The sequence below is a fragment of the Schistocerca serialis genome, chromosome 7, assembly GCF_023864345.2.
Source record: "Schistocerca serialis cubense isolate TAMUIC-IGC-003099 chromosome 7, iqSchSeri2.2, whole genome shotgun sequence".
Lineage (NCBI taxonomy): Eukaryota > Metazoa > Arthropoda > Insecta > Orthoptera > Acrididae > Schistocerca > Schistocerca serialis.
The window spans coordinates 479,646,381-479,662,135 of NC_064644.1; the positions used below are offsets into that span (position 1 = coordinate 479,646,381).

A 15,755-nucleotide genomic window follows, 5' to 3' on the forward strand; every position below is an offset into this window, starting at 1 on the left:
TTTTATTTTGCAGCCTGTATAAATTAGAGTAAGACCAGAGGCTGTGATACACAACATACACTGTCCATCATTACTAATAGTGATCTATTAGTGTAGTCTACAGCAACAGACAACAATGTATGCATTTTTGTGGTAGAAATGTTATGAATCACCCATCCCTAATAGTCCTCTCTCATTATAGAATTTAGTGGTTTTATTTGCTTATTCCAGTCAACAAGTATGTTTAGGAATGATGTGAAGTTTTTTCAGTTACAATGTGAAGATAATACAGCAGTACAGGGACACACAATGTCCTATTTCCAATACAGTATTTCTCTGCCAGTAGTTTTTCGTAATATGCTCACCGTGTTTCAGCTTTAATCTCTTTGGTGTAGTAATAAGATAAAACTTGAATGAGATTACTTAAATAACTAACAAATACCATTACTGAATATGATTTTAACACACAAAACTGACACTGAAGGTAGCTAATTTCCTCGTAAGATTCCTTATTTCATTTGTGTTACAGATAATACTGTCATTCATATGATAATTAATTACAAAAGTACTAGATATCTCAATCACTGCACCAACAGAGCTTAATACTCAAATCTAATGATATTCTTTGTATTTCTTTTGTAAACAGACACAGTGCAGACCCCCAATGACAAAGACAACTTCGCGGTCATCAGTAACAAGTATATCAGGGCAGCCTGGACAGGGAACAACCACAGGAAGCACAATTCCTTCTCCAACTGGTGATGAGCGACCTGTATTTCCTGGAGAGGCAGGATCACCACTACCACCAGTTCGCCGTGATTCTCAAGGTATGGCGAAACGCCGGTACTCACTGCAGCCTCAAAGGGCTGTTGTTCGTTAAGAAACATCTTGCTTGTGCCACACATGTGAGTTACATATTAGCTGAGAATGTGGAGGTCCCTTTCTTGATATATGTTTAACCATGTACAAAATAATCTTCATTCACTCTTCTCTGACTGCAGTACTGTATACCTACTCCGATTTGCAATGAATTTACTGAATCACAGCTCCCAGAGAGAATGTAACTGACCTCAGGAAAATAGATAGAATATGTAGTAAACTGAGGTAAAACTTAGGTATACACTTTTATTACCACTTTACTTCTATGCACTAATTACTACTCAACTTTCATTTTCTTTGGTTCTTGTCAACTTACTTCTGAAGGCCTTTACCTAACCAGAATCTATTTAATCATATAGATAGGCTGACTGAATAATTCAGCATTTAATCAGATCCCTTGGTGTTGATATTAGTCCAGTAATTTAAAAGGTAAAATGTCAATGGAAAAGTGAAGAACAGCTCATAAGCATCTTGTTTCACTAATTAAAGAGATTAGTTTAAATTTATCACAAATTCCATGAGTTTATGAAATAAAAGTCAGAAGCACCCTTGCTATCAATTCCTGACCACCTATCCTAATTTTTAAAAATGAGCACTTCTTAAGGCATCCTATATTTATTGTTATTGTTGTTAGCTATTGAGCAGTCAGCTATGTTGCATTATGATACTCTCTTGTTTATTGATATCACCTTTGGTACTTGCCAACAAAATTAATCTGAAACTTTCCGTTCGTTGCATCACATTTTGAATAGAAAGGCTGTCTGTCCTCTGCTGTTCAAACATAAGCAACATAATCTATATTTTGACTTTAGCACACATTCATTCCAACATTCCAATTTGGAAACAATGCTCATCTTCTGTTAGATGTCTTTTAAGACAACAATATATCCGTGAGGTTAATCATTCATTTTTGTCCACTACCATACAATAGAATTTTAAAAAACGTAGTTATGGGCAAAATACTTAAAAATGAAATTCAAAATAAGTCAAGATGGTAGAAAGAGATGTTAGGTAGTGAAGTGCACATTCACAAATCAGAAAAATTGTCAAGTGGATGAAACTGTGACAAAATGTGATGCTTTCCTTTGAATTTTCTCTATTTTCTCTGTCGAATATGTCTGATAAGTGTTCCAAATTGATGGGCAATATCCAAGTGTCAGTCAAACAAGTGTTTTGTAAGCAATATCTTTTGTAGGTGGACTACACTTCTGTTCCTACGGCTGGTTTTATTTAATCATTCCATTTCAAATCATTCCATATGCATACTCCCATATATTTAAGTACGGATATAATAGTTGACTCCTACTCATCTCTTCTTTTCTTGTTTTGTCTGCTGTCTTTACTATTGTTCTTCTGCCTAATCTATCATATAGAGTAGTCAAAGAACTTATAGATAAACTGTTAGATCTCTGACCTCGTAACTGTCATCTGTCTGAGAGTGTTTCATTAACTTCTTAGGACATGAAACATAATCTGCTGTACAGAACTGTTTCCTTTCCATACCCTCTATCTGTGAGACATCTGTGAACATTAGAGGCTGAACACTTATGATACCACTGTTTCCTTTGGCTACTATTGATTGATTAAACCAAAAGCTGTAAATTAAATTATTCCTTGTTATACCATCATCATTGAGAAGAAATTCAATTCATGCATAATATAAAAAATATTTTTAAGGATTTGACTGATATAGTCATGGCAGATTATTAGATTCATTAGATTCTCGGATTTCCTCCTACTATTGATTGACCTGAATTTTCTTAAGGTTGAGGGCATTCTCAGTCTGCACACTTCGCCAGAAGATTTTACTTTCATTTTCTGTTATATACTAAGGTGATAAACAATGGTTGCTCCATTCACCACATGCACCATATATCTGTGTTTTCTTGACATTAGTCATAGTAGGTTCAATATTGTATAATTATTTGCCATCCTGAGATGTTTCAGTGATATGGGTATGATACTGCACAATTACTTGCAATTATGAGATGTTATTATTTGTGTTATCATGTCATATTTCTTGGACTCATTTTAACATGGTCAAGAATGGTTTGGCTGAGTCATATCTCTCTCAGATCCGCTGCTAGTATGGAATGTTTCTTTATAAGTGTTACTGATTTTCTATTGCCAATATCCTGGCTATGCTTTTCAGCCCATCCTGTCATTAAAAATTTGTTGTTCTGTGCTTATTTCCAACTTGGGTCTCTCTTCTGCACTTCTGTCTCGTCATTTTTTAACCAAAATGTTGATAATTTTCTTTTTTTCCCCTATTGCTCCAGTGTATAATTATGTCCTTGCTGTCCTATTACTCTTCATTCACATCACAAGCTTACAATATTACAAAAGTCGGAATCTTCATCCCCATTTGCCTCATTCTTTATTTTATTTTATTTTTGTTGATCATTGAGTTAAATTTCATTTATTCTACTTGGATTTGCCTTACACCACTGCTTAGTACCTAATTATACTGCTCTCAGTCCAGTGAGTAAAAAAGCTATGCATACGTCTTCCTTCTGAAATATGGTGTACATGGGTTCTTTTGTGATCATTTGTGCTTATTTTACAATTTTTAGATACAATGTTTCTTTGCAGCTACCTTATCCTGCCATGTTTATACACTTTTCACATAAGGCATCTGAATTTGGAAATACAAGACATTAGTATTACATCCTCTCACCCATATAAATTTTATTATTTGTCACATCACAGTTATTAGCAAACATAGACATAAAGTATTTCATTATATAATGCCTCTCTTTGTTTTGGACCACTGTGATATGCCACAGCCACCACCAGCCACAACATTCAAATAGTTGCACTGTAGGTGCTCAGTGAACGTGTGTCCAGTATTAATTAATAACACATTTAGCAATGAATGATAATGAAGATATTCCTGGCACATCGAGGTCACATACAATTGCAACTTCCCAAAGGACTCAAGATCCAGCTGTCTTGGATGTGTCTTTTTGGCAGTTTCCCAATCACACTAGGTGAATAATGGGCTGGTACCCATGTCCTACCTCAGTTACACAATTTGCAAATGTGCAGAAAACATAAGCTCATTTTCACAACAGTATCACTGCCTGCAGATGGTTGGGATACACACATTCTATCCTGGGAAGTAGAAGGGGCCGGCAGAAGGGTGACGGCTGGTGACAGGAAGGGCATCCAGCCACCCCTTAAATTAACCATGCCAAATCTCATAATATCCATGACAATCATGTGCTGATAAGATAAAAAGGCACAAGAAAAAGATTAACATTAAAATTTTCTAGAAATCCATGTTATATCTGTAAATTTATAAGTGCAGCACTCATTAAAATATTGTCATGGTAAGCTCCCTTTCTTCCTTCCAATCTGGTGTCTTTATCCAAACAATATCACAGCAGGACTAGAATGAAATATCTCCAATGTCACAGAGAAACAACCATATCCATATTTAGGCTATTGTTACAATGGGATTGCTACTCCCACAGGTATTTTAAAGCTACAGCTGGCTCCCTCCCACTTCCTCCCCTCTTCAGTGAGGAGTCTGTGTACCCCTTCTGCCTGCATCTAGAGTGGTCTTGTGGTTCTAGGTGGCATCCTTTTACAAAGTGTTTGTGCATCCTGTATCCAATGCAGAACGTGGGAACCACACCAGTATTTACCTAGTGGCTGTGGAAAACCATCTAAAAACTACATCCTAGCTGGCTAGCACACCAACCCTCATTGTTAATCTGCAGGGTGGATTCAATCTGAGGCCAGTGCACATCCCCAAAATCAAGCATTTTTGTAGCAGCCTCTATTAACATAACACAAATGTTTTATACCGCTTTCAAATTCCAAACATTGTCCATTTTAAAGGCAATGAACTATAATAACATACAGTTTCCTAAAAATCAAAATGGATATTCTAAAAAATATATAATATCAAGAGATGGCTGTTAAGTGTTAAACATCATTTACAGGTAACATATCTATAGGCTTTCTGATGTTTTTAGAGGCAATCTCAAGCACAAAACAAGCTTTTCATAACCACATTCCACCACTCTTGATGACAATTACTTTTTTATCTATTATGTAATAGTTATATTTAGTGCCTTACATTAATCATTTTTAAACTATGTGTATTTCACAATTTACTTTCATAAATACTTATGTTTTTTAAAATTAGAGAGCAGATAAAACACACATGTATACCTGTTTATTATTAGAGAAGGAGGTGCAGTTCTGTGAGTTTTTTTATTAGACTGACGTGCTATAATGGTAAATTTCATACTTCCAAACTGTATAAAAATGTTGCTTAAGGAGAACAATGCAATGATGTGAAATAATTACGATTAGTTTGTTGAAAGATTTTGGTTACTTCCATAACTTGTTCAAAAAATTTCAACAAACATGTAACTACCATAGATATTCAGTTCTCTGAAACTGAGTAAAGGCAGGCAGGAATTGCAAGATTTACATTTCACTAGTAGTAATTAAAAATGCGTATGGAGCAAATTCATTGTGGTACTTAGCTACTGACATGAACACAATTTTCTGCAGACATGTTTTAAATTTGGTATTTAAAGAGAAGCTAAATATGAGAGAAAAAAATGAAAACATGTTTTAGATCTGCATACTACTGTTAACACTATATTTTTTCAATAAATGTAGATTTTTCATTTCTGAGAACTAAATAAAAACTATTGTTTATCAATCAATGCCAGACGACTCAGTGGCTGATACACAAATTGTTGCATAATATTCAGTCTGAAATAGAAAAAAATCTATTATGAATTCTGGATATGATTAAGTAATGATGTTTTACCAGGAAAAATTAATAAGAAATTGTGGTTTTCCATGGAGTGTTACAAAGATATTAGATTTAGGTGTTTTTGCCACTTAAAGTTCATTTTTTTCTCTGCTGATCAGAGATATGACACACATAAAAATGGCCCAAATCACTTGTATCTGATGTACCTGAATCCAAAATTTTATGTTACTCTTCAAAAATAGAAATTCAGATGGCTCCTGAGCCACATAAGTGAGAATGAAGCTGTAGTTCCAAACTGTTAAAGCTAAAATATGTTCTTTTATTTGTTAAGCAAAAGTGAATCCAGTATTTCCTTTGATCACAGTGTTGTAAAAGACAAATTCACTGATGTTAAGATTGATAGGTATTTCCTGTAATTTTTAATATGTATACACACTAAGCACTTTGTCATTTCATATCTGTGGTTCTATTATAATATCAGATACCAGTACTTGGAACTATTTTGCTGTGTCAGCAATAACATAACTTCCTTAATATAAATACTAATGTAAAAGGGCAATTTTAGTCCGCAGTATTAATTTAAATGTGAAAATATTTACAAAATCCTATTATTAAGCTCAAAGTAAATTTTACCAACAGTCTCTTTAATGTGAAATCAAATTCTGGTTGTGTGGTGAGTAAGTTACAAGTAGTAAATCATGTAATATTAAGTCCAGTGATATGTGTTGGAGCACTGTAAGGCAAGACAATACTGACACATAAGCAATTTGCCATTTCTTTAACAACATGGGATGCTGCTATGAAATATACTACTCCACCTCTCCAACACTGAAATTTTGAGAATAGCATGATATCCAGAATTACATCATTCCCTACAGATAGTAGGACCACTATTTTAGCACCTGGTTTGTAATGCAGTTCTGATGTATTTCATGTACAAAGGATTTTTATTCAGAAGAATGATTTGTGTGTTACAGTTGTGGCTTTTTGTTACACTCATAAAATGAATCAAATTGACAATAAATATGTCATAGATTAGGGAGTCTACCTTTTTATCAAATCACAAATACATGTGTTCTAGAGATCTTACTAAGCTTGTGTTTGTGTCTCTATGTAGGTATATTAAATTCTGGTGTTCTAAGACTGAAAAACTCCTGGTTTATGTCTGAACAGAGAAAGTATTATGTCAATTTTTCAACTACATGCTAAATGAGGAGAGTAAAGGCTGAAAAAAACAGCTTATGCCCTCAGTAATGTCTAATTTCATTGTTTTTGTACAAAATTTACTGTCTATTCTCAAGAATTTTGTTTATGTTTAAGAGCACTAGCAATGTTTACACTTCTGTCTGAAATAATATCTGACAACTACAATATAGGTGTAGAGTTTAAGCTAAAATAATTATTTTGCACATTTTCAAGTATTATAATGTCAATATTTACATATTAACAATTTAATATAAAACTATATACTGTAGTTAAGTGTTAAATGGCCTTTAAACCTGGTTGATTGTTATGGCCTCACAAGCTATTTGTTTACAACAGAAATGTGATCTTATTTTAAAACTGTCAATTATTTGTACTCAAGTCTTTCAGTCCACAGAATTAAAGACAGAAGGGATGTGTTAAGTATAGAATTACTATAAATTATATAGATATTATTTGAGAAAGGAATCAACTATGTTGGCCTAATTTTATTTTTGTACTCATATAATTTGGTACCTTTAACAGAAACATAGGTTTCCTTCATATTCTTCACAGATTCAGAGTTACAGTTCTTACAAATGTACATATTAGTTGAATGTCAACAACAATTATCAAAGTTGTAGTGACAGTATTATGATAAGGTGAAATCTCAATGAATTGTTTTAAGGGTGTTAGCTGGCAGTAAAAGATGCATAAAGACTGGTAGAAATATGTCAGATTCACATAAAATAACTCACTTTATTATGTGCTGCTTTTATACATAAACACGTAGATCCATATTAATCGAAAGACTTTTAGTGATTTTTTTTCTGACAGGGAGGGGCCAGAGATCTATCAATTTTGGTGAACTCTGATGTACTAGTTGGAGGCTACCAGCAAATAGCTACAACAAAAGGGTCTAGGGCAGGTAGCAGGATCCATTTCAGATAAGGTGGAATCAATATAACTCTAAAAATAGGGACATTTTATTGATACATATCATGCCACAATGTAATGGTTCCCAAGAAATCAAAGAATTAGTGATTTTTATCTACTGCCAGTTTACTTAATGGGGAAAGCCCTATGCCAACTGAGATAGAGGTCAAGTAGTAGATGTGGGTCAGATTTGCATAACATAACTTGCTTTATTACTGCTCACTTGGCAAAAGAGCCTTCTCAAATGATCCTCGGCTGGTATTCTAATGCTTGTTGAAACCAGTTGGTCACAGGGTCTGACCTGTCCTTGTGAGATAACACAAACTTACGTTTCTAATTCTTTTGTGGCTCTGGATTTATGTATTATCAAGTCACTTTTCATTTCAGTTCCCCATAACTCTCTCTCACTAAAAAAACAAATAACACAATATGGGCAATGCAATGTGAGATAACAGTGGATTTTCATAAGAAAAAGTAAATGAATGAATGGTAAAGAAAGAAAACACCTTACTAGAACAAATTATGTTGGCAGTAACAGTGTAAAACAAAAATAAAGAGAAGTGTATGCAGTGAACTAAGAAAAACATCACTATCACACTCAAGTGCTCTTAACAGAGTTGAATAAAAAAGGCAGCACGCAAACAATGCCAATTAACAATTTCTAAAAAGCTATAATTGCTGCTTCATTGGTGGCAGGAGACTGTTGGCACATGTAAGTGGCTTGCTCTTAAATCATGTATACAAGATGAATATTGAGAATACTTCAAAATTTCTGAGCTGCTGGACCCAAAAATATTTTTCATTGGAATTATAGGTCTGTGACTGATTGATGCTACAGAATTACATAGTAAGTAACAACTGTTAGCCACATAACAGGCATACTACATTAATAAGCAAAATTTCAGAAATGAGGACAGCAAATGATCACTTCAAGACAATAAACAATGCATTGAGATTTCGGGTTATGACTGAATGCCATTTTGAAGCAGTTAATGGCACTGATCACTGATTTAATTTCACTTACTGTATAAGTATGTGACCTAGTAAAATATTTGCAGCATAGATTTCTTTTCTACTGATGTTTTATACTGACATATCCTTTTGCTGTGTAGAAGAAAAATATACAAGTATCACCACAGAAATAGGCTGTGTTGCTTTTCCAGTAAATACTAACATAATGCATAACGTGTTCAGTAGATACTCCTGATATGGCTCAAACTAAACACTGCCCTTGCTGCTCATCTGAAAGTACAAAACTCTATGAAACATATCTTTTGAATGTTGTTTTTGATGTGTGTCTTCCCATGAGAATATGAATATTAGGTTTCATGTCAGTTGGTGTAGTTCTTTTCCACTAACATAAAAAAATGCAATGATCTGTTCAACATTTCATTTAATGACAATGGGAAACCTCCATTACTAAGAAATGAAGGTTTCAATTTTCAAACACAAAAAAGAATGTAATAGCTAATCGCTTATTATGTGGTGCTTTTAAATGAAAACCATAACAAAACAAATAACAAAAAATAGGTCAGTCAGGTAACAGTAATGAATTTTTATCAAAATAATGATCATTAAGTGCATTACCAAAGCTAGTGGTGTTACAAATTACAAATGAACTGTTTACGGCATTTACTCAGTACTTACATTTATGTGCAAAACACTACACATACATACATACATACATCTGCATGCACACACACTCCTCTCTCTCTCTCTCTCTCTCTCTCTCTCTCTCTCTCACACACACACACACACACACACATGCAGAGGCACATACACAAAAACTCATTCCATGGACTTTAGTTAACATATATGTATTACAATTGGGAAACTACATCAATACATTTCTGTAAACATCCATCAAATTATCATCTTGGTTGTATTTGCTCTTTTTTTTTTTTAGATTGTCAGTCAGAAGATGTTTGACATCAGCAATTGGATTCAGCTATCTGTTACTGACTGCAATGCATTGGCAGATATCTGATGTTAATTGAAAAAAGAATGATATTTATGATCTTAACGTAAAGCATAAATTATTACAAAAGCTGAAATTTGTCAATGCTACCTGTGCCATTACTGCCAGCAGACAAAAAACTACCTATCAAAAGTAATGTGCATCCATACACATGCAAAAATATTCTGTATTTCTAAAGAAGTCTGAAGTGTGCATGTACAGTGTGCAGTTGGTACTTATTAACTCTGTTAATTTGCCTAATTGACTGTATGATAGCAACACCCTTATAATTAAGCCTGTTTCATGAACCCTTTGAACTTCTGTTCTCATAAAAAAAAGCCCAAATGATATTTTTAGCCTGTGTTAAAATAAAAAGGACAATACTGTAACATTGGCAGTTTTACCTATCTGCTAAAAATGGCAGTGGTGTTAGTTGAAAACCTGAGTTTTCTCTCAGAATTGACAACTTAAGATGATTCCAGAAATAAGAGACTGCCAAAATATCACCTTAGATACCTCTCTATTCTCAATTGTGTCTCATTGCTGGGCTTGCCAAGATGATTTTTCTTCCTGTTTAACTGGCATGGTTCCCATCAAATAAGAAGCACACGATTATTAAAATAACAGGAGGGAAATGACAAACAAAAATAAGGAAAGATTAGTTAGCTACATATAACTGATGGGTTAAACTTAGACAAACATACCAGCACAGAGGCATCACTTCCTTACACTCTTACTTCAATCCAAGTATGCACTCTCTCACACACAGACTGCAAATGCACCATCCCACAGCTACAGCTGCACTTATTTATGAATGATAAAAGTGGGAGGAGAGCAGAGGTATGTAGAAACTAGAAGGGGTTAACCTTTTCGCTGCTGCAGATGTGCTCGCAACATGCTGAGGTGAGAACTGCATCATTATCGTCTAATGTGTCTCTCTACCTACACTAAGTAGCCTGTATCTGGACTTCTACCTGGGATGGGGTTACCTGAGGAGCCTGCTTCACCCTGTGCTTAACATTTCTGGAATGCTATCTGTGATGTCTCTTCCTTCGTTCAAAGATTTGTCACTGGTGAGAGACCATTATTGTTGGTGTAAGAATTAGTTTCTTACTTTGAGGATGGTCTGTGAATTAATGGTTGTAACAAATCCACAGAGATTTAAAGATGACTTTCCCTTCAATAGCTTCTAATACAATTTTGGTAACACATTCCAATAGTTCTGTGTCTCTTTCAATATTCATTGGCAGTTCAGTGTTCGTTCAAAATTAAAAGTCAATAATACCCACTATAATGCACGTATTCTCCACTCTACTAAGCAAACAAACAAACAAATTTGATCTCTGTTAAACAGATATTTAGATAACACACTATTGCTTACTTTCTGTTCATGTCCAGATTGTACTTTTATGTTCCACACGAGCGGGAAAAGGCCATCAATGATACAATTTCCCTTTATGGTATATTTGTAATCAAAAGCGTCCTGTTATTTCATACTGTGAATGAAATATTCTGATAATCTGTGACATCAGTCTCATGTGTCAGTATTTGTTGTGAAGAACATTAAATACTTTTTAGCTTCACTGTTATTGTATCATGATACTCATTTATCACTTTAATCAATAATTTTCTGTTGAACTAAGTGAGTGCTTAATCACTGGAGGAGGACAGAATGCCTGTCTGCAATAAGTACAATATGTATATAGTACATCCAAGGAACAGCTCTCATCCTGTTAGGAAATTTGGCAATGTGTTTCTTAAATTTCTGGTAACTTCCTTTTATTGGACCTGAACAGTGTAGTTCCTTGTCATGCAGTTAGTAATATTTCATAACTTCAATGTAACTCTTCGAAATCAGAAGTACATAATCCAAAATGTTCATCCTTTTCTGTGTGTTTTCTGGGACAACAATTCATTTGTAGACAGCCATAAAGGACAAGAAGTGTATGAGCCTGAACAATTTATGGAAATGTACAAAAATAGTACATTCTGTGACCAAATTTGCAATAAAATCTTCTGGACAATGGAAATCAAGGTGTAATAATATTTTCATTGATTTGAGTGCTTCAATATCATAAACAGATATTTATTTATTATTTTTGTATATCTGAAGCAGTGTATGAAATAGGTCTCCCATCTGCGTATGTGTCAGTACAGCATATTCTATCAAAAATAACATGAAAAATGACAGCATGCTTGGATCATTCCCTAGTTGATAGTTGTGTCCCACAGGTGAATCATCAAACGTGTGATCAAGTGGATGAAAAACCACTTCTTTCCAATAAAATTTGTCAAAACCACGCTTTCTTCATGAACATCTCACAACCACTTCCAGATTTTTCCATTCAGATGAGCTGTCAACTACATCCCTTGTTAAACCAAATGTCTATAGTTGGAAACATTCCACATGGGAAAAATATATCTAAAAACAAAGATGATGAGACTTACCAAGCAAAAGCGCTGGCAGGTCGATAGACACACAAACAAACACAAACATACACACAAAATTCTAGCTTCGTCAGGAAAGAGGGAAGGAGAGGGAAAGACGAAAGGATGTGGGTTTTAAGGGAGAGGGTAAGGAGTCATTCCAATCCCGGGAGCGGAAAGACTTACCTTATGGGGAAAAAAGGACGGGTATACACTCGCACACACACACATATCCATCCGCACATACACAGACATCTGTTGTGCATTTAAACAGTGTCTGTGTATGTGCGGATGGATATGTGTGTGTGTGCGAGTGTATACCCGTCCTTTTTTCCCCATAAGGTAAGTCTTTCCGCTCCCGGGATTGGAATGACTCCTTACCCTCTCCCTTAAAACCCACATCCTTTCGTCTTTCCCTCTCCTTCCCTCTTTCCTGACGAAGCAACCGTTGGTTGCAAAAGCTAGAATTTTGTGTGTATGTTTGTGTTTGTTTGTGTGTCTATCGACCTGCCAGCACCTTTGTTTGGTAAGTCTCATCATCTTTGTTTTTAGATATACAAATGTCTATAGTGTTACACATGCTGACATAGTCAGCTTAAGGCTATTGCTTTCAGAAGTTTTGGTGGAGTTATTGCTTATGTCAGCATTGAATAATTCCTCCTCCTCATTGCTCTTCATATCTTCATGATCTCTTACTCAGTAGAACAGCTGATGATTAAAAATTTATGATGCTAATCAAGATGTAAAGTGAAATCAAATGCCAGCAAAATGACATCAAAACAGACAAAATACCCAGACACAAACCAGCATCCGGAACTAAGATGTGGAGTGGAAAATCTGTTGTGCATTTAAACTCGTCAGCAGCATCCAGGTACCTGAGTGATGGTGCAACTATACTCATCATTAGCATTCAGGTCAGCAAGGATGTTAACTCATCAAGAGTGCTCAAGGAAAACCCACAGGCAACAACATCTCAGAAGCAGTGGAGCATGATGAGTTAACTCGTCAACAGCAGTCAAAGAGTTAAGTTGTATGCAGCAAGGTAAGGATGGGGAGATAACTAGGCCTTAAAAAATACAACTACATCCTTTATTGGGGCTTTAACTAACCCTCATTATACCCAGAGATAGGGTCCCTTTCTTTCTTTCTTTTGGAATCACCAGTCATCAGAAATTCCTCTCCTGTATGAGTCTCTTTAACTCAGGGTAGCACTTAGTCCTACATATTCATTTATTTGTTGTACATATTCCAGTTTCTGTCTTCCCCTACTATAATTTCAATCTACTTAATTCCAACATGCTTCTGTAAGTCTACGTCTAAAATTATATATATATATATATATATATATATATATATATATTTTCCCCTGTTTTCTGACAGTCCATGATTTCACATCAGTACAATGATGTGCTCTAGATATGTATTCTCTGAAATTTCATTCTCAAATAAATGTCTGTTTTAGATATTAGTAGACTTCTTCCGGTAATGTATGATACCTTTATCTGTGCTAATCTGTTTCTTATGTGTTCCTTACTTCATCCTTTATGTGTTATTTTGTTTCCTAGGTACAGGGAATTCCTTCACTTTGTATTCTGCTGAGGGACATCCTGTTCAGGATCCTATCCTCATCATACAGTACTTTTTTGGCACTGTCTCAACATACACAGTATCACAGATCTGCCAAATGCCAACCCTGCACCCCACCAGGCAATCCCTGTGAATGATATAGGTACCATACCTTTCCTATACAACAATGCACCACCTCTTGATGCAGTCCACTCAGACATTTCCTATCCAATAAAAGGAGGAGCCTATGTATAAGCAACCATGTTATGCACCAGCAGTGCTACAGTTACCATGAAGGATTCTATATGGGAATGAGAATTAACCACCTGTCTACTTATTTGAATGACCACTGTCACACAGTAACTAACTGTACACTCCATTACCCACTTGCTATACTTCATCCATAACACATTACTAATGACTTCGGCAGCTGCTTCAGTACATGTATCATTTCAATCCCCCTCAACCAAGTGTCAGCTATGCTGAGCTACATTGGTGGACACTTGTTACCCAAGCTCACTCACTGTTCATGGAACACCATATCATAAACCTCTATGGATCCCCTTCTTACTCCCTAAAACCTGCCCTCACTTTTCTACTTGTCATTTACCATATTACTCAAGCCCAACCCAAAACTCATACCTACATTCCACCCTTCTACCACATCGCTCCCACCACCCTTACCCTTTTCTCTTCCATATACAATTACTACTTAATGAATACCATGAATCTTGTTTTACAATGTCCACTGTGTAAGACCTTGCCAATTTTAAAAGTTTTATTCCCCTGTCTTCTTCATTGAAACATTGGTTATTCTTCTTATCTGCAAGTCTTTAAGTAAGTAGAATGTGTTTTCCAATATGGCTATTATTTTTAACATTTACCTCTCTATATTCCGTTTCTGAATGAAGCTAGAGTGAACCACATTCACATTACTTTTTTCCCCACTACCCTTGCAGGGCATGTAACAGGGCATGTAACTCTTCTACAAACTTTAAGCTATCAGGAAAGTAAGTAGATAACCATTTAAATACAGACAGCATCGAAAAGACAAAATACACATCTTCAAGCCTTCCTTGTTCCGGCTTTAATGGGCTTGTAGGATAGGACTAATAAAAGAAAGAATATAATATTAACAACTCTTGTAATTATTTAGTTTGAAGACAGATATATACATGCTAATTAGGAGTGACATTTTGTATGACTTTGTGATACAATGATACTTGATTTGACTGTTGTATCACATGTATCAACCTCTTTTTAAACATTAATGCTAAGCAACTGTTTTAATTTTTAATAAGCAATACATTACACCACTGGATTCCTCATACACTAAATGGTGTTTTCACTACTTCAGAAAATCTCACTTTTGATGTCCAGCTGGCACTTGAGGGATTTTTGCATTAACCTGATACTCAAGCTATGAGACTGCTTTTTAAGAATTTTCAAATAACCTCTTTTCTTTTGTTGTCACTGGGAATATAGACTTTTTTTTACTCATTAATACCTTTCACTGATGATTCTATTACATTTCAAGAGCACTACTATGTGAAAGTCAGTACAAACAGATTTTGTAAAACATTTGTGTAGGAATTAGTTTGCCTCTGCCAGGATGGCCATAGTTACCTTTTAATTCAGTGGAAATATTATTTTGATTGATGAATCTGTAGAACATAAACCCATAGTTATTGCTGTTTGATTTAACACATCACAGGTAATCTCAACAGTCTGTAATGTATATACCAAAACAGAGCAGGAGTGTTCTGTATATTCGTTTTACCACAAATGTTATTCAGAACTTCCTCTGCAGCTACAGAGAGCTGAAACTTTGCTGACGATGAATGCTGTCAATGCATGCTTCTGTTATGTTATTCACTCAGATTTCAAGAAGAGTTTCTCCACTCCCCCCCCCCCCCCCCCTCCCTCTCCCCCAGTTTGATGCTTCTCCTGAAAATCCCCCCTCATCCCCTAATTTATCTTGGTTCTTTGTCTGCTTTTCTGTGTTCATCTCTTTAATGACAAGCTTTACCACTAGCAGCTAAGTTACAAGTGCTTTTGCTTGTGATGTGTTATCTGATGCAGTTAATA

The 15,755-nt window shown here is 35.1% G+C and overlaps 1 protein-coding gene across 1 annotated transcript in view; it reads left to right on the top strand.

Moving 5' to 3' along the window:
- Window positions 1-15,755, top strand: part of LOC126412127 (synapsin) — an 861,195-nt gene that overhangs the window by 841,330 nt on the left and 4,110 nt on the right. Inside the window, exon 8 of the mRNA XM_050081568.1 lies at window positions 626-806. Coding sequence (XP_049937525.1) covers window positions 626-806 — 181 coding nt within the window. The remainder of the gene's footprint in view (window positions 1-625; window positions 807-15,755) is intronic.